General features: G+C 40.3%; 1 protein-coding gene across 1 annotated transcript in view; it reads left to right on the top strand.

Annotated features, from left to right (window-relative positions):
* Positions 1 to 19,418, top strand: part of OTOGL (otogelin like) — a 316,314-nt gene that overhangs the window by 187,862 nt on the left and 109,034 nt on the right. Inside the window, exons 35-38 of the mRNA XM_069764433.1 lie at positions 9,080 to 9,159; positions 9,619 to 11,813; positions 14,369 to 14,546; positions 17,497 to 17,639. Coding sequence (XP_069620534.1) covers positions 9,080 to 9,159; positions 9,619 to 11,813; positions 14,369 to 14,546; positions 17,497 to 17,639 — 2,596 coding nt within the window. The remainder of the gene's footprint in view (positions 1 to 9,079; positions 9,160 to 9,618; positions 11,814 to 14,368; positions 14,547 to 17,496; positions 17,640 to 19,418) is intronic.

The following is a 19,418-nucleotide window of genomic DNA, read 5'->3' as shown; positions in this document are numbered from 1 at the left end:
AGTTTTTCATGAGGAGAATTTTGCACTTGTGGCGAGTTTTGCAAGAGCCTAGTTTTTGCATGTGGCGAGTTCTGCGCGTGGCGAGTTTTGAGTGGCGACTTTTGTGTTTTGACTTTTATGTGGCGAGGTTGGTGTATTTGTGGTGAAATGTGTGCTGAGGGTAATATGTAGGGTTGAGCGAAACGGATCGTTCATTTTCAAAAGTCGCCGACTTTTGGCAAAGTCGGGTTTCATGAAACCCGACCCGATCCCTGTGTGGGGTCGGCCATGCGGTACGCGACTTTCGCGCCAAAGTCGCGTTTCGTATTACGCGCTTGGCGCCATTTTTTTCAGCCAATGAAGGGGCGTGGGCAGAGTGATGACATAGGTCTTAGGGGCGTGGACGCCTATCGCCATGTTGTCGCTTGTGCGCTGTAGCGATTTGCACTGTGTAACACCAGCTTTTCAGTTCAGGGACGGACGGAGGGGAGAGGGGGAGAGAGAGAGAGAGAGAGAGAGAAAAAAAAAAAAAAATCCCATTGCCTTTGCATTGGGTTTCGTGTTTCGGTCGATCCTCGACTTTTCGCCATAATCGGCCGATTTCACTCGACTCGACTTTTGAGGTAGTCGGGTTTCGCGAAACCCGGCTCGACCCTAAAAAAGTCAAGGTCGCTCAACCCTAGTAATATGTGTTCAAGCACGTGATAGTGTGTGGCGCATTTTGTGTGTGTTCATATCCCCGTGTGTGGTGAGTATCCCATGTCGAGGCCCCACCTTAGCAACTGTACGGTATATACTCTTTGGCGCCATCGCTCTCATTCTTTAAGTCCCCCTTGTTCACATCTGGCAGCTGTCAATTTGCCTCCTACACTTTCTTTTCATTTTTTCCCATTATGTAGATAGGGGCAAAATTGGTGAATTGGAAAGCGCGGGGTTAAAATTTCACCTCACAACATAGCCTATGACGCTCTCGGGGTCCAGACGTGTGACTGTGCAAAATTTTGTTGCTGTAGCTGCGACGCTTCCAACACTTTTCCTTTCACTTTTTCCCCATTATGTAGATAGGGGCAAAATTGTTTGGTGAATTGGAACGCGCGGGGTTAAAATTTCACCTCACAACAAAGTCTATGACGCTCTCAGGGTCCCGACGTGTGACTGTGCAAAATTTTGTGGCTGTAGCTTCGACGCCTCCAATACTTTTCCTTTCATTTTTTCCCCATTATGTAGATAGGGGCAAAATTGGTGAATTGGAAAGCGCGGGGTTAAAATTTCACCTCACAACGTAGCCTATGATGCTCTCAGGGTCCAGATGTGTGACTGTGCAAAATTTTGTTTCAGTAGCTGCGACGCTTCCAACACTTTTCCTTTCACTTTTTTCCCCATTATGTAGATAGGGGCAACATTGTTTGGTGAATTGGAAAGCGCGGGGTTAATATTTCACCTCACAACGTAGCCTATGACGCTCTCGGGGTCCAGACGTGTGACTGTGCAAAATTTTGTTGCTGTAGCTGCGACGCTTCCAACACTTTTCCTTTCACTTTTTTCCCCATTATGTAGATAGGGGCAAAATTGTTTGGTGAATTGGAACGCGCGGGGTTAAAATTTCGCCTCACAACATAGCCTATGACGCTCTCGGGGTCCAGACGTGTGACTGTGCAAAATTTTGTGGCTGTAGCTGCGACGGTGCAGATGCCAATCCCGGACATACACACATACACACACACACACACATTCAGCTTTATATAGTAGACTAGCTGAAGAGCCCGGCGTTGCCTGGGCATAGTAAATATCTGTGGTTAGTTATAGCACGTCACTTCTCTTATTTTCCCATCACGCCTCTCATTTTCCCAATCACATCTTTAATTTTCCCCCTCACATCTCTCATTTTCTCCCTCACCTCTCATTTTCTCCCTCACTCCTCTCATTCCCCCCTAACACGTCATTTCGACCTCACATCTGTCATTTTCTGATCACTACACTATTTTCCCTCACTCCTCTCATTTTGCACTCACACCTTTTCATTTTCACCTCACACCTCTCATTTTCACCTCAGTATATACATGTTTGTCATCTCCCTTATATATAGTATACACCTGTATGTCATCTCCTGTATATAGTATATACCTGTATGTCATCTCCCCTGTATATAGTATATACCTGCTGTGTGTCATCTCCCCTGTATATAGTATATACCTGTATGTCATCTCCTCCTATATATAGTATATACCTGTATGTCATCTCCTCCTATATATAGTATATACCTGTATGTCATCTCCTTCTATATATAGTATATACCTGTATGTCATCTCCTCCTGTATATAGTATATACCTGTGTGTCATCTCCCCTGCATATAGTATATATCTGTGTGTCATCTCCTCCTGTATATAGTATATACCTGTATGTCATCTTCTATATATAGCATATACCTGTATGTCATCTCCTCCTGTATATAGTATATACCTGTAGGTAATCTGCTCCTGTATATAGTATATACCTGTGTGTCATCTCCTCCTGTATATAGTATATACCTGTATGTCATCTCCTCCTGTATATAGTATGTACCTGTATGTCATCTCCTCCTCTATATAGTATATACCTGTGTGTCATCTCTCCTGTATATAGTATATATCTGTGTGTCATCTCCCCTGTATATAGTATATACCTGTGTGATCTCCTGTATTAGACCTCGTTAACACGTTATTTGCTCAGTATTTTTACCTCAGTATTTGTAAGATAAATTGGCAGCCTGATAAATCCCCAGCCAACAGGAAGCCCTCCCCCTGGCAGTATATATTAGCTCACACATACACATAATAGACAGGTCATGTGACTGACAGCTGCCGTATTTCCTATATGGTACATTTGTTGCTCTTGTAGTTTGTCTGCTTATTAATCAGAATTTTATTTTTGAAGGCTAATACCAGACTTGTGTGTGTTTTAGGGCGAGTTTCGTTTGTCAAGTTGTGTGTGTTGAGTTGTGTGTGGCGACATGCATGTAGCAACTTTTGTGAGTTGTTTTGTGTGGCAACATGCGTGTAGCAACTTTTTGTGTGTCGAGTTGCATGTGACAGGTTAGTGTAGCAAGTTGTGTGCAGCAAGTTTTGCGCATGGCGAGTTTTGCGCGTGGTGAGTTTTATATCTGGTGCCTTTTGAGTATGTGCAAGTTTTGTGTGAGGCAACTTTTGCATGTGTTGCAAATTTTGTGCATGTGGCAATTTTTCTGCGTGTGCAAGTTTTGCGTGTGGTGAGTTTTCCATGAGGTGAGTTTTGCACTTGTGGCGAGTTTTGCGTGAGCCTAGTTTTTGCATGTGGCGAGTTTTGCGCGTGGCGAGTTTTCAGCGGCGACTTTTGTGTTTCGACTTTTATGTGGCGAGGCTGGTGTATGTGTGGTGAAATGTGTGCTGAGGGTGGTCTATGTGTTCAAGCACGTGGTAGTGTGTGGCGCATTTTGTGTGTGTGTTCATATCCCCGTGTGTGGTGAGTATCCCATGTCGGGGCCCCACCTTAGCAACTGATCGGTATATACTCTTTTGCGCCATCGCTCTCATTCTTTAAGTCCCCCTTGTTCACATCTGGCAGCTGTCAATTTGCCTCCAACACTTTTCCTTTCACTTTTCCCCATTATGTAGATAGGGGAAAAATAGTTTGGTGAATTGGAAAGCGCGGGGTTAAAATTTCACCTCACAACATAGCCTATGACGCTCTCAGGGTCCAGACGTGTGACTGTGCAAAATTTTGTTTCTGTAGCTGCGACGCCTCCAACACTTTTCCTTTCACTTTTTTCCCCATTATGTAGATAGGGGCAAAATTGTTTGGTGAATTGGATAGCGCGGGGTTAAAATTTCACCTTACAACGTAGCCTATGACGCTCTCAGGGTCCAGACGTGTGACTGTGCAAAATTTTGTTGCTGTAGCTGCGACGCTTCCAACACTTTTCCTTTCCCTTTTTTCCCCATTATGTAGATAGGGGCAAAATTGTTTGGTGAATTGGAAAGCGCGGGGTTAAAATTTCACCTTACAACGTAGCCTATGACGCTCTCAGGGTCCAGACGTGTGACTGTGCAAAATTTTGTTCCTGTAGCTGCGACGCTCCCAACACTTTTCCTTTCACTTTTTTCCCCATTATGTAGATAGGGGCAAAATTGTTTGGTGAATTGGAACGCGCGGGGTTAAAATTTCACCTCACAATATAGCCTATGACGCTCTCGGGGTCCAGACGTGTGACTGTGCAAAATTTTGTGGCTGTAGCTGCGACGGTGCAGATGCCAATCCCGGACATACACACACACCCACACACATTCAGCTTTATATAGTAGATATGTGTCTCACTGACATATATATATATATATATATATATACATATATATATATATATATACAGTATATATATATATATATAGACTGTATATATGTTTTCATGAATATTTGAGCCCATGGATGCATTGTATGTCTGCTTTGCAAGCCGGCAAGAAAATCTTGGTGTACGGATGCCATATGTATTACATTTGGAGGTGTACATGCGCAAAATATGCTGACACACCCTGCCTACGGATAACATACGGATCACTATTTTGGGAATATTTCTGCATATTACGCATGTAAAATACGGACCGTATATCCCTACGCTGAGTGTGACACCGGCCTTAAAGTGTCCTTTCCTTGGTATCTCCTACCTCTCTCATGGACTCATCACTGAATGCAGTCAAACTCTCCTCTCCAAGTACTCCTCCCTGAAGGTATCTTCTTTCTCTGTTCATTCCCTCCTCACTTGGGTTTGTATCCTCTTTTTGGACTTGCTGTCCACTTCCCCCTCCAACCTTGATACACTTCATCTTACTTTGTGACCAAATAACTGATTTGATCTACCTGTTCTTTTTCTGCAATATGCTTAGAAAGGATCCTTTTAATGTCATGTCTTCCCAGTTAGCATTTTTGATTATTCTTCCTTTGCACACAGAGCCTGGCCAGGTGGTATCACCAACTAATGATTGTAATATAATAGGAAATGTCCTGTGCTCTCAGGAGCCTTTATATTTTAACCCCTTACTGCTGAAACGTGTTTTCACCTTCTTGACCAAGCCAACATTTTAAATTCTGGCCAGTGTCACTTTATGTGGTAATAATGCTGGAATGTTTCAACATATCCCAGTGATTCTGAGATTATTTTTTGTAACATACAGTAATTCATGTTAGTGGTAAATTTAGGTTCATATGATGTGTGTTTATTAATAAAATGTTTTAAAAAATTCACAATTTTCGAACTTTGAACTTTTATGCCCTTAAAACAGATTTCCACTACAATACAGAAGCATAATGTAAAACAAAACATGTTTTGTTAGAAATGTTGAAGGATTTAAAGTTTATCAGCAATTTTTCCCACAAAATTTACAAAAACTATTTTATTGGGGACCACTTCTCGTGAATTTTTGGGGCCTGTATGTCGAAAAAACAAAAAAAATTGACCACATTTTTAAAACTGCACCTTTCAAGGAATTCAAAACCACATTAACAAAGTTTGTTAACCCTTCAGGTGCTTCACTGGAATTAAAACAAAATGGAAACAAAAAATGAAACATTAGTTATTTTCCACAAAAAAAGTTGCTTTAACCATAATTCTTGGAAGCTACACCCCTCAAAGAAATCATCTGAGGGCGCAGTGTGCATTTTGAACCAACATGTTATTCATGGAATTATATGTTATTGTGCTGTGAAAATGAAAAATTACATTTTTTTTCTGAAAAATATTGCTTTAACCCCAAATTTTTCATATTCACAAGAGTAGCAGGAGAAATTGGAAGACGCAATTTGTTGTGCAATTTCTTCTGAATAAAGAGATGCCCTATATGTATTCGGAAGCTACTGTTTGGGCACATGGGACTCAGGAGCAAAATAGCGGAGTGACTCAAATCATAATATATAGAAAAAAGTACAAATTTATATAAACAAATATTTTTTTAAAAACACATAAGATATGATAAGGTTTCAGGATATGCAGTATATGGTAATGTGCACACAGCAGGCCACTAACAGAGTTTTAACAGTAGTTATATATCAAGATCTAATTATACATATAACTTCAGGGAAGGTGCCATAAAAAAAAAAATTTTTTCAGAAATTGTAAAAATGTAAAGAATTAATGATTAGATTTTCTTAAAAAATATTATCATTTGTTTATAATTTAGTAAAATATGAAAAATAATTTTAAAGGTTTTGGAATTTCCACTTTTAAACACTAGGGGGAGCAGCTGCTGAAATTTCAGAAAAACCTAGTGTACAAAAAGCTCACATTACAGCACTGCAGTAATTATGGGTGGAGTCTGCTGACGTGTGTGATGTCTCCTCTCCTCCCCTTCTGGGTGTTTGCTAAGGGATAAGAGAGGATGATATTCAGGAACCCAGTGGGCAGCCATTTTGTTGGTGACTGCAGAGTATGGTCAGTATTTTACATCAGTATTTGTAAGCCAAAACAGGAGTGGAACAATTAGAGGAAAAGTATAATAGCAACATGTGCACCACTTCTGTATTTATCACCCACTCCTGGTTTTGGCTTACAAATACTGAGGTAAAATACTGACCAAATACTGCTAGTGTGACGGCAGCCTTATACTGACAAGTAGACAGTCACCGAGGATGGCAGGCAGCAAGGATTCTGGGAGATATGTGGTGGAGGGAGCAGGGTGACAGCAGCACAGAGTATTTCAGGAGAGCAGTGTGCTGGTCTATGGGGGCCCCCTGTTTGGTGTGCGGAGCAGCCAGGGATTGTACATAGAGCGCTGTCTTTTATACACATGGATGGACCGTCTGCTCCACAGAAATCCAGGAAACATTTCTGCGGATTGATGGCCTGGTCTGATCCAGACTTTGCATGCAGACCCCATTCCCCTCCTCAGATCCTGTCTTCCCCATCCTGTCCTGGCGATGTGTGAAAGCGAGGCGACAGGCGCAGTCTGGGGTGACGCTGGGAAGGAAATGTAGCCATATAGTAACGATAAAAATGAGACCAGTGATTGCAGCCTGTGCTGTAATACTAAGTACAGGCTGCAATCACAGCTCCTGGCTGCAGATACTCACCCCGAACCTCTCTTCCCAGCAGCAGCTTCTCCCTGGCAGCTCCTGCTATGATGGCACACACTGAGCTGTGTGTGCGATGACAGAGGAAAATAAAAAACAAAATGGCCGCGATCTCCTCTCACAGCTGTGACGTAGCAGCTCAGGGGGCGTGCCCAAGTCACAGCTGAGAGGCAGGAGGAGCGGCCTCAATGAAAGAGATGCGGTCGGGTCCGACCTTTGGCTCCTATGCCCATGGCTGCCGTAAGTGAGGAGTGCAAGTGTCGTTCCCAGACACTTACACCCCCACTAATGAAAATGGCGGCCTCCAGTGGTAAAAGTAAAAATGAATAAATAAAAAAGTATGAAAGTAGTACATTTACTTTTGTATTAAAAATAATTGATTATATAATCAATAATTATTAATACAAAAACTAAAATCACGGCACCCTCCCTTTAAGAGCAACATAAATAGTGCGGCAGATACATATAAAAATAAGTGCATGTCATGCAGTAATATAGAGCCCAGCCTTAATAATCACAGCACAATATTATGTCATAGCAGTTATGTATAAAACGCTGACACGGGTTAAATTTTATGGTTGTGGCTATAGTTTGTAAACAGCGGCAAGAGAGGCAGGTAAATTCCAATATATAGCTGGATACAGCCCAGGTGGGCGTAAACTCAATACACACTCTACTATGCTACCGGGCTCTATATAATAAATAGTGCGTGTAAGTTGACATATAGAGAGCGATTACAATAATATCCACATCGCCAGTGAAATATGCTTATAGTTATGGCTGTAATCTGCGAGGAGCGGCAAGAGTAACAAGTAAGATCCGGCACAAAGCCAGGTGCAGCCCAAATGGGAAAAAAAAAAGACACACTATGCCATGCTATGAAGTGCTGCGGGGCAGATATGAGAAAATAACACAAGGTGCGTACTGAGATAGTATCCGCAATGCTTACCGCTGTGTGCACAGATCCTCTCTAAATGGTGAGAAGCCCGACGCGCGTTTCATGTCCACGCTGGACACTTCTTCAGTGGGTATTCTGAATCAGTATGGACAAGGACCTTAAGTAGTCATGGAGACGCAGCATGTGACACATCACAAGGTCTAAATATACCAATAGGAAAGCGGCATGAGCGGCGCGTGCGCAGTGCGTACCCCAGGTCCCGCTTGGGAGTTGAGCGCTTTTGACTCTTGGAGCACAGACTTTTCTAAAATAGTTTGCAGACTCCATATACAGAGCCCCTAAGTATCAGAACAGTAGAATCCACCCTCAAGTGACCCCATTTTGGAAATAACACCCCTCTAGGAATTTATGTATAGGTTTATCAGTGGATGTACCTATGTTAAAAAAACATGATATATGTTTTTCTGCATTTACCCTGGAGTGCCGGATTTATTTTTTGGACTATTTGGAGTTGAATCCTATTTGTGCACCCTTTTTGTGGAGTGCCGTGCAGCCTTATTACTTTGTAGTGCCCGTACCTTCTGCCCAGCTTGTGCTACTGGAGACACCCACCTCGTAAATTAAGTGGGCTTTCCTCTCTACAGTACTGACAAAGATTTGGTTTCTAACAGCGGCTTATGCTTTAATGCAATCTTTGAGAGGCAGAATAAACAAATCAATAGCAGTTCAAGAATTCTTTTTACACAATCCACTGTGCTGTATAAGGCTGCTTTCACATTTGCGTTGGGCAGAGCTGCGGTGGGCTGTGTACTTCCTCTGTTAAGCCCTGCCCACTGCGGCACCTCTTCCATTCAGCTCCACCTAAGTCGGCATGCGTCCTGCGTACCTATCTTTAACATTGGGTACGCAGGCCATGTGAATGTATGCGGATGATTCCGCATGTGTTGTTTTGACGCTGCGCCAAACTGGGTCAAACACAACATGTTGCATTTTGTTGCGGTCGGCGCAGCGTCAAAATGACGCAAACATTAATCATATTTTTATTTGTTTTAACCTATTGTGAATAGTAAAATTTATTTCACTTTGTCATATTTTTTTAACAAGGTTTCCTGTATGTGTTATCTTTACAGTGTGGAAGGTTGCATTCCATATTGCCCAAATCATATGATTCTCGATGAAGTTACCCTTAAATGTGTCTATCCAGAAGACTGTGAGTTTCCTATCATATTACAGTTTTTGCACTCTATCATTTAGCTATAATGGTACTAATGTTATTACTAATGAATAAGTTTGTGTTCGCTTATAAATGTTTATGCTTTATAGCTCAGCAAATGTGACTTACAGTTATGTAAATTGAAGCTCATGGAGCCTATTACAAAATTTCCAACATGGGTGCCACTATCGCTCATCTTTAATAATATTGTTATTCTCATATCGTCCAAAGTGTTTTTTTACTTCCCCTTAGGTTCAAGGGCATGGGTGTGACTGCCACTCTGGCATCTACTCTAATTATGGCCCTGATGACTTAGTAGTGCAATTGTTCTTTCTTTTACTCATCTATTTTAACACAACAATAAATAGTATTAGCTATAGTTCCATCATTGGCCATGGCATTGACAAATACATATGTAAACTATAATTTTATTGACAATGTTTTATTTTTTTTAAGGTGTCCCAGCAAAATCAACTGTTTTACCTGTTACAACAAAGCCAGCAAAAACCAGCCAAGCCCCGACAATGTCAAGTACTACAGTAGAATCTCCAACAATGACACCTTCAACTTCCTTAGACGTTTCTGATATTCCAACACCTTCTACAATACAATCATTATTGGAAAGAAAAACCACCCTCCATGCACACATAAAATCTTCAATTATGAGTACATCAGACAAGTATGAATCGCCTTTTAAACTGCTTACTGGCGACTATGACCAAACAACACTAAATACTTATTCTACAGGCCCTTCGCAGCAGACAACAAAAATAACCAGTCATGAAATGCGGGAAGGATCTTCAACTACTTCTGAAACAGAAACATTCACACCTTCAATTAAAGATACCACATCACCTCAAACAGTAACGTCTTTGGCATCTCTGCAAACAATGCCTCCAGGAGAAGCTGTTGACACAACTAAGACACCCACAAGAATGTTAGGACAGTTTTCACAAGGCTTGTTTCAGCTGACAACAAGATCTGTTACATTGTTGCCATATTCTTCCATGCCAGAGAGTACTGTTTCATCAGTAGCCACAGATACCTCAAGTTTACCAACACTACAATATGTATCTTCCGAAATGGAAACAAGCATGCCATCTGTGTCACATACCTCAAGTATGTTCACTACTCCTTTAAGTCCATCATTGAAACAAGTCTCTATGACATCTAGAACAACTCCTCAAGAGCTCCAAAGTAGCCAGTCAACCCAAAAAACTTTTAAAATAACCGATGGAAAGCAATTAACCAGCATGTTGTTTCATACTACTGTATTGAATAAAACAGTTTCCGTCTTGCCTACATATACAACACACATGAAAATATCTGGAAGTAAACCAACTTTATTGACTTCACCATCATTTCATTTGTCTTCAACACTTACTCGAATACTTGCAACTTCTATTCCAACTTTAACATCAATTGCAGATCAACATCAAACAACAAAATCTGTAATACAAACAAAAATGAAAGAAGAAGAACTTTCAACCCTGTCAATAAGTGGTTTTACATCTGAAAAAGTCCTTGCATCTTCTACCACTGGAAGTACCTTCAAAGTCTCTACAACTCCATCCACAATAGGTCAAACAATGGCACAGATGTCAAGCACACTTTCAGATCTGCAGAACACCACATTCACAACAGACATGGGGGTTAGATTAGAGTCATCTAAGCCAACAATTATAGCTAAAACAAAAGACTATACAAAAATGTCCATTAAACACTCAACTTTGTCTACTACTAATGCAACACTAATCCAGACACCACCTGTAACTCTGAGCACTAAAAAATTCCCCAAAACTACAGAGCCCCCATTCAAGACTTTAACTACTGTTAAAGAACACTTGGGAACAAGCTTTCCAACACAAGACACTCCAACTCATAGTTTGGAAACTAGAACCACAGAACATTCAATTCTAACAATGGAGTCATTTGGTGCAAGTTCATCCATTAGTCCTTTTTTAAAAACAGATGGAACTATTAAAGTAACTACAAGTGATTCTTCCATTTCATTGCCCAGAGAGAGTATGTTTACAACTTTGTTGCCTTCTATGACTTTTGACACTTTATTATCACATATGTATGGCAAAGTAACAGATTCAACAACTAGCTATTTAGAGAAGTATACAACTGCTATCTCAAGTACTAAACATTTGGCGGCACCTACGGAATTTACTACTAAGACTGCCACTACAGAGTCATCAACCATGCTATCTACACTTGGGACCATCAATGGGACAACCTCAAGTGCTTCTGCTTTTAATGAAACTACAAAAAGAGTCGATGTCACTCACAGTTTGTTGAGCACAATAAAAGAAAAGCCATTAACACTATCTGTGCAAACTGTGAAAGAAAGCACCATAGGCATTACTCAACCAGCATATTCCTCTTTAGTAACTAATAAGACATTGACTGACATGTCTGACACTCCTTCGGTGGAAATTTTAGAGACCATATCTAATGCTACAGAACCAACACAGCTGGGAACCACATTATCAATACATACGTTATCTGATTCATCTGTTTTGCCTTCTACCACTGAATCCTTGAGCTCAGAAACAGCAACAGAGTTTATGGCAAATCTTACAGCATCAGCAGATTACTATTCATTCGGAACCATGGTGCACACTAGCAGTTCCTCTGAATGCATGGTGGGTGATAGATATATACTACTACAGATACAAAAAGTCTGTACATTTATGGCGTTTCCTGATGTTTATTGTAAACATTTAATTAGGATGAGTTGTGTGTAGCCTTTAAAATAAAATTAAATCGGTTTACCCACCCTTTTCTAATGCTAGCACTTTTCCACTTTTTGTTTCTTTTTTTTATTGCCCTGTTCATGTCCTAATTCATCAAAACGTTTGGAAAACTGGCGTAAAAAGCTTTGAAAAGATGCAAAATTGTTATGCAGTGTGAGGCTGTACAAGTTTTTTTATGTTTTCACACCAATTTCAATTAGCTCAGGCAAAGTGGGTGGAGCTAGAGAAGGACATGGGTGTGACAGTGTGTGGCGACCTTCACAGGTCAAATTCATGAAGCGTGGTGGCATAACTTATGCTGCAAATATTACTCCAGTCATTGACTGGAGTAAGATTTGTGGTAAGGCACACGCATAAGTACATGATACTTATGGATCCGATACCTCGCACATGACCTCAGCCCCTCATAAAAGATCGTTATGAAAAATACCAAACTTGATGAATTATCTCTAGTGATGAGCGAATATACTCATTACTCGAGATTTCTCGAGCACACTCGGAGGACCTCTGAGTATTTTTCAGTGCTCGGAGATTTAGTTTTTCTTGCAGAAGCTGAATTTATTTTCTCTACTTCCCCATATTTCCTTCTATTTGAGAGTCACCATACCTTTTGCATTCCCATGTATACTGCCATAAACCATCCTCACCACTTGTCTTGCAGTGCTGGGGTTCTCCATACCCTAGGCAAATTCCCCAACCCATTCCCCCCCTTCATTCACCTCTTTCTCTGTCAATATCAAGGTTTGCCAGCAATATCAATATCAAGGTTGTCCCGCTACTTTGTCCAAGTTTACGTTTTGTCACACTGTGCATTTGAGTTTAACATCCCTGTTTTAAGGCCCTCAATATGTGAGCTAAAAAATATTTAATTAGTTTCTACTTTTGCAGATGTGATGCTACCCATTATTTTAAATTATATATATTTATTTGAATTAAAACATGGAAAAACAAAGGCATTAGCATTTAAATATATAAAAATCGCCAAAGAGAAGCTTTAAACAAAGACCATGTTTTAAAAAATATAATTTTTTATTATTACAAGAGCATAGAAAAGCATATAATAAGTGAGACCAAACACTCGTAAGGCACTAGGGGGGGTATGTGCTTCGGAACAAAACAATGCTACAAAGTTATTTGCTTCTAATCATTGAAAAAATGCATAAACATTTATCACAGAATGAGTCCATGTATACATTAATATGGGCAGAATATACAGAAACTCAATGTACGCCTGTATGCCCAGACGAAAGTTTATTGCATAGGACACCACAATACATAGGTCACAAAATAATTGAACCATGCCCGATCCAAAAATGCCGATGTCCAAATGAAAGCAGACATTAGCTCAATAGGGATACATTTCAACTTTGTAAGTAACAATAGGCTGGTTAATGAATAGACGCATAATGAGCATTAAATGTAATGAGCGTAATGGTTGTCCAGTGCAACAGGACATCAGTGTAAGAGAAAGCAACAGCAAAGGTTGCTTGACTAATGTGGGCATAAAGTGACAGTGCAAAGCAGCATACAGTAATTGCATGAGATGAAATGAGCAAGCACAAAAAATTATCTCAATAGGAGCTCAGGGGACCCACCACACCCGACGCGCGTTTCACAGTGAAATGCCTTGTCTGAGGGTCATTCACATACTGTATATATTTTCATATTTTGAAACTGTTTTAAATGTTTTTTGTCCTAGTTAAAGGAAATCTGAAAATTGTTGTGTAGCCGGTTGGCTTTCATTGTAGCTACTAGTCATGAGTGAGTATACTCGTTACTCGGGTTTTCCCGAGCACACTCGGGTGGTCTCTGAGTATTTGTTAATGCTCGGAGATTTAGTTATTGCTAACGCAGCTGCATGATTTATGGCTGCTAGACAGCTTGAATACAAGTGGGGATTCCCTAGCAACCAGGCAACCCCCAAATGTACTCAGGCTGGCTAGCAGCCGTTAATCATGCAGCTGGTCAACAAAAATGAAATCTCTGAGCACTAACAAATATTTGGAGGTCACCCGAGCAACGAGTATACTCGCTCATCACTAGTAGCTACGCAAAGAAAATGCATTTGTTCACTATGTAACGTCTCTCTCTTAGTTACATGGTTCAGTGCAGAGGAGTGATTACATCACTGCTCAGAATACTATGAGCGCGGCTATAATCATGCCCAGACACTTTGAGCGACAGCTCATTCTACACACACACTCTGCAAGCAGGATAATCTTTTTTAGAAGATGAATATTGTACATACTAGTATAATGATCAGGTAAAATATGAATTGATTCAATTATTAATGCAGTGTACATAGTAACGGTTATGGGAATTTCACTATATTTACAATGGGCTTTTCACTGATTCAGAACGTATTGTGAAACTTATAAATAATAAATGTATTTTATGAATAATGCAGAATATTACTACATGTTTTATATATTTTTCTTTCACAGCCAAGGTACATTGAGCCACTGGATCCATGCAGTCAGTATGTTTGCATCAACATGGGATGGATGTTATATAATGTATCAAGTAATTGTCAAAAAAATGTGGAGAAACCCGATTGTGGCTTTCGTGGGATGCCTGTCCAAGTGAACAGTGACAGCTGCTGTCCAGAATGGGAATGTCCTTGTAAGTGCTTTGTTAAATAATTTAGTATTTAGTGTTTTCAAGCATATTGCTAACGATTTTTGGTACTTTGGCATGTGCCACAGAAAAGAAAGTTGCTATTACATTATAATGGCAGCTTTTCTCTTGTTGTGCTATATATTGTAATAAATAGAAATACAAAGGCCCCAATTAATCAAAGTGTTTATGCTAGAAATATAGTTATCGAAAATTGTTCAAGATACAATCAACGTGGGGTTTTTACAATATAATTAACAAATTGCCGAATGGCAAATAGACCCTAACTAAAGATTCTAAGATTAAAAAGTAGCTTTTATTAAACTTTTACAATATTAATGAGATTGTGCTTGTTTAAAAATATAGAGTCCATATTAGATAGTAATGGCCCAACTTACTGTAATAGCCATTAGTGGTGAATATAATTCCTCCCCTCACAATGAAATTGCTGTTCCAATTTCAACTCCCATAAACGAGCACAATCTCATTATTATTGTTATAGTTTAATAAAAGTTACTTTTTTAATCTTAGAATCTTTAGTTAGGGTTTATTTGCCATATGGCAATTTGTAAGTTATATGGAGTAAAACACTTTGAAAAGTCCCAATCTTTTGCGCAACAGCGACTTTTGTAGTTTTCACACCAGGTTCAGCCAGTTCCTCCAAAATGAGCAAAGCTGGGGTGAGGCGGGCTGAGATGTGGCAATGTCTGCTTGTATAATTCATGAAGATTTTGTGGCGTGTCTCAAGTCACAAATCTTACTCCAGTTAGGAGTAACATTTGTGGTGAGGCGAAAGCCACTTTTAAGATGAATCTGAATCATTAAGAGGTGTGTGCCAGGCACCTCTGACTTCACCATAATCCCTCATCAAGTCTAGCATGAACAATGCAGGTTTTGATGAATCAGTGTCTAAGTCTGTGTAGGCACATTCGTTGCATGCACTGCAATGCCTGGACTGACTGTGGGTGTCTGGGTCCAAACTAAGTGCCTCATATGCATTTACGGGGCTGTTAGTTTGGATTTGGGCCTTGAAGTCTTTATATAGGCCTATGAAGAAGGTTTTGTTTTGCTAGCTCTGCTTTTTTTTCTTGTTTGAAGCATGTTTGTATGTGTGAATTTAGATGCATGATTAGATAACTGGAAGCCAAAACTTTATCATCTCCTAAGTCATTGAAAATTCCTTTCCTGTCCCTGGTTACAATTGGAAGAGCAGCTTGAGGTGCACCTATCAGTTCATAATTAGAGATGGGTGAACCCACACAGTAAAGCTTATCTCGGTGACCTGCAGTGAACTCACTACTGCACCGTGAGACTTTTTCTCACTGTGCTAGCAGTGATCTCACCAAGGTCACCAAAGTTCAGAGGCACAAATGGGAATGCAGCCTCAGTGACCTGCGGTAACCTCGATGATGTCACCGCTAGTCACTGAGGCTGCACTCACATCAGCTCATTCTTTAGTGGTTTTCAGCCTGGATAGTTGCATCTTGGCACCATCCAGGTTCAAAACTGTTTATCCCCAGGCATGGATTATGGCATTGAACAGAACGTTTGACAGGTAAGGGATAGTTGTTTTTAAGTTTAGTTTTTTTTACAGGAGATCATGGCTTCAGTGGAATGGACATTAGGTGAGTATAATTGTGATTGTTATTTTTAAGTAAAAAAAGTAAAAGTGTGTCTTTTTATTTCAACTAAAGGACTTTACCAGCCTGAGAATAGCTTAGCTGGTTGTCAAAAATGAGGGGCACTCCACCACATTTTTTTTTAATTATTTATTTAAGTAATTAAAAAAAAATGGGATGGGGATCCCTCTATATTTGAAAACCAGCCTTGCTAAAGCTGACAGCTGAGGCTTGCAGCAGCAGCAGTCAGTTTTGCCTGGTTGGTCATAAAAAATACAGGGGAACCAACTCTGTGTTTTAAGAAAAATTATTTATTTAGAGCACAGGTGCTGGCTGATGAATACTCCCATCAGCCGCCGCCTGCTCTCGCTGCTGTTAATGGCAGCAGGCTTAGGCTGATAAGAGTAGTAGTCTCATGAGCTGAAGCCAGTGACCAGAGGTAAACTTTTTACCTTCGGTCACAGTTTCGGGCCCATGCTGTCATTTGACCACGTGGGAACTGCAGTTCTCTGACTGGCGGTAATGATTTTATCGCCGATCATAGGTAGTGTTTGCCACGTTGTCATATATATGACAGCATGGCAAACACTAGATGTGAATGGGGTCAAGTAAATGGGGTCCGAGTTTGGGTTCAGGTACTATTCTGGTACCCAGGCAGAATTTTTTTTAACTGTTCGGCCGAATCAGCCGGACCCGAACATCCAGTCTATTCTGAACAATTACCTAAAATTACGGGTATGCTTTAACATTAATTTTAGTATGCAAAGTGGAGCCTAAGCCATTATCAAAAATGTAACACTCGAGACAGTCTAATAAATGTCTTTGCTCCTCCACATTTTTTTTTTACTGGCATATACGAGATCTTAAATACACAGTTTCAAAAAGGCACATCTGAGCATGTGGCAAAATCTCCAAAATGTTTTATGACCCTTCTCACTTACCAAATTTGAAAATGGACTAGAAGGTGGATGTTGTTATATAGTCATATAGAGTATGCTACTATGTCAAGTATAGGAAAAAAGGTGCAACATTTTGGATTAAATCAACTCCTCCATATAGCTGACATAAATTACTTTTTTGCAGATAAATTTAAAAATGATTCAAATTTCTTGAAAGATATGCAGTTTTTTTATCTTTCCAACTATCAACTATAAGCAACCCTTTGGTTCCTGCTCACGGTTCAAATGATATATTTTGATTCTGCTCACGTGATGCATCAGATGTTCAAATTACGGAACACTTCAAAAATATAATATTCAAATAACTAACTATTTCAAACTATTGATTTTTTTTTTAAAGAAGAGTTTTCAATAAATTACATAAATTTCTTCTTTTAGGCCAATGTTCCGTGTTATCAGAATTGAGTATCATAACATTTGATGGAAATAATATTGCACTTTATAACGCTGCACCATATATCTTGGTCAGACTTCCAAAGGAAACTATTGTTGCCCATATAGAAAAATGTCCTCCAAGTTTGGTAAGTTCTACAGTCTATTTACTACAATTTATCTCTATGGAAATGAAAAAAAATTACAATTATTTATTATGAATACACATTACAGTAAAAATGTTCAGAAATATATTGTTTGGGTAATACAGATTATTCATTAGTCACAATTGGAAAACCTTCTGTTATGGGTCAAGTTCCCGCCTCTGCACAGGGGGAATCTCGAACCATCTCCGCTGCAGTCTCAAAATTCTTCTCCAGCCGCAGTGGAGCCTGCTCAGCGGAGATGTCAGTCCCAGCGTCTGGCTCAGCCTGATACTGTGCGGATGGTTACTGCTCCCTTTCCAGGCGCAGCCATTGTAGCCAGTACTGGTCAGCGGCGAGCAGACATCTCTGGGACTAAGTCCTGCTTTTCCCTTTCTGAGCATGCCCGGGGTAAGACCTCTCATTGGAGGTCGAGGGTCACATGCTCAGGTACTATGGCAGCTCCCATTGGTCCTCTAGGAAGGTCCTGAAGTTGCTCAGGTACTGTAACAGCTCCCATTGGTCCTCTGGGAAGGTCCTGAAGTTGCAGCTATAAAAGGTTTGCATGGCCGCACGGCCATGCGCTAGTATCAGCTTGTTATGAGCTTTAGCTATTCCAGTAGTCTTGTCTGCTTGTGGTCAGGGTCCGGCTGCAATAAGCCACTAGAATACCGGCACCTCCGGTGAGGAGTTTGTATAGTGAATTCAGGGCTGGCGTAAAGCCATTAGAATTCTGGCTCCACCGGAGAGGAGGTGTTTGTGTGCTTGATACTCCCTGACCACTGATTGCTTTTGCTCTGTTAGGCAGCTGTGTTCCCCTGTGACTCTAACAGGGCACAGCGTTTTCCCTTCTGTGCAACTCTAACAGAATTCGCTTCTACCGCCATATCGTGCCACCATTTGCTAGCAGCTGGTTGGTCTCCTGCACGGTGGACACCGGGCTGCGAACGCACCAATAATATCTAAGTATACTCGGTGCGTTCCAACCACCCTAACACCTTCAGTGGTTAAAAAAACTTTTAAATATCAGTATACACTACCATTCCAAAGTTTAGGGTCACTTAGAAATTTCCTTATTTTTGAAAGAAAAGCACAGTTTTTTCCAATGAAGCTAACATTAAATGATTCAGAAATACACTCTTATACATTGTTAATGTGGTAAATGACTATTCTAGCTGCAAACGCCTGCATAGGTGTATAGAGGTCCATTTCCAACAACCATCACTCCAGTGTTCTTATGGTACTTTGTGTTTGCTAACTGTGTAAGAAGGCTAATGGATGGTTAGAATACCCTTATAAACCCTTGTGCAAGTATGTTAGCACAGCTGAAAACAGTTTGGCTGATTAGAGAACCTATAAACCTGACCTTCCTTTAACCTAGTTGAGATTCTGGAGCATTACATTTGTTGGTTCCATTTGAAAAATACCAAATGGATACAAAAATATTTAGAATTGAGAGTCCTCAGTGGTTGATACCTTTTAATGGCTAACTGAAAAGATGGTAACAAATTGCAAGTTTTCGAGACTACACAGGTCTCTTCATCAGGCAAAGACTAAAACAAATTCTGAAGAAGCACATATTTATGCACAAAATGGCATAGAAAAAAAAAGAAAAAAAAAGGAAAAACCATGGATAATACAGGTGACATGAAGCAGAATTACCATGGGTGATAAACAGTTACGTCCATAAATATTGGGCCAATTCTTAGATAAGGATTGTTTTATTGTCCTGTGATTAGGGTCTCTGTTGTGATGACCCCACATGGTCTAAGGGGCAAGTTCCTT

This window comes from Ranitomeya imitator, chromosome 4, assembly GCF_032444005.1.
Source record: "Ranitomeya imitator isolate aRanImi1 chromosome 4, aRanImi1.pri, whole genome shotgun sequence".
Lineage (NCBI taxonomy): Eukaryota > Metazoa > Chordata > Amphibia > Anura > Dendrobatidae > Ranitomeya > Ranitomeya imitator.
The sequence above is the reverse complement of the archived record's forward strand: the minus strand, read 5'-3'. Positions and strand labels throughout refer to the sequence as shown.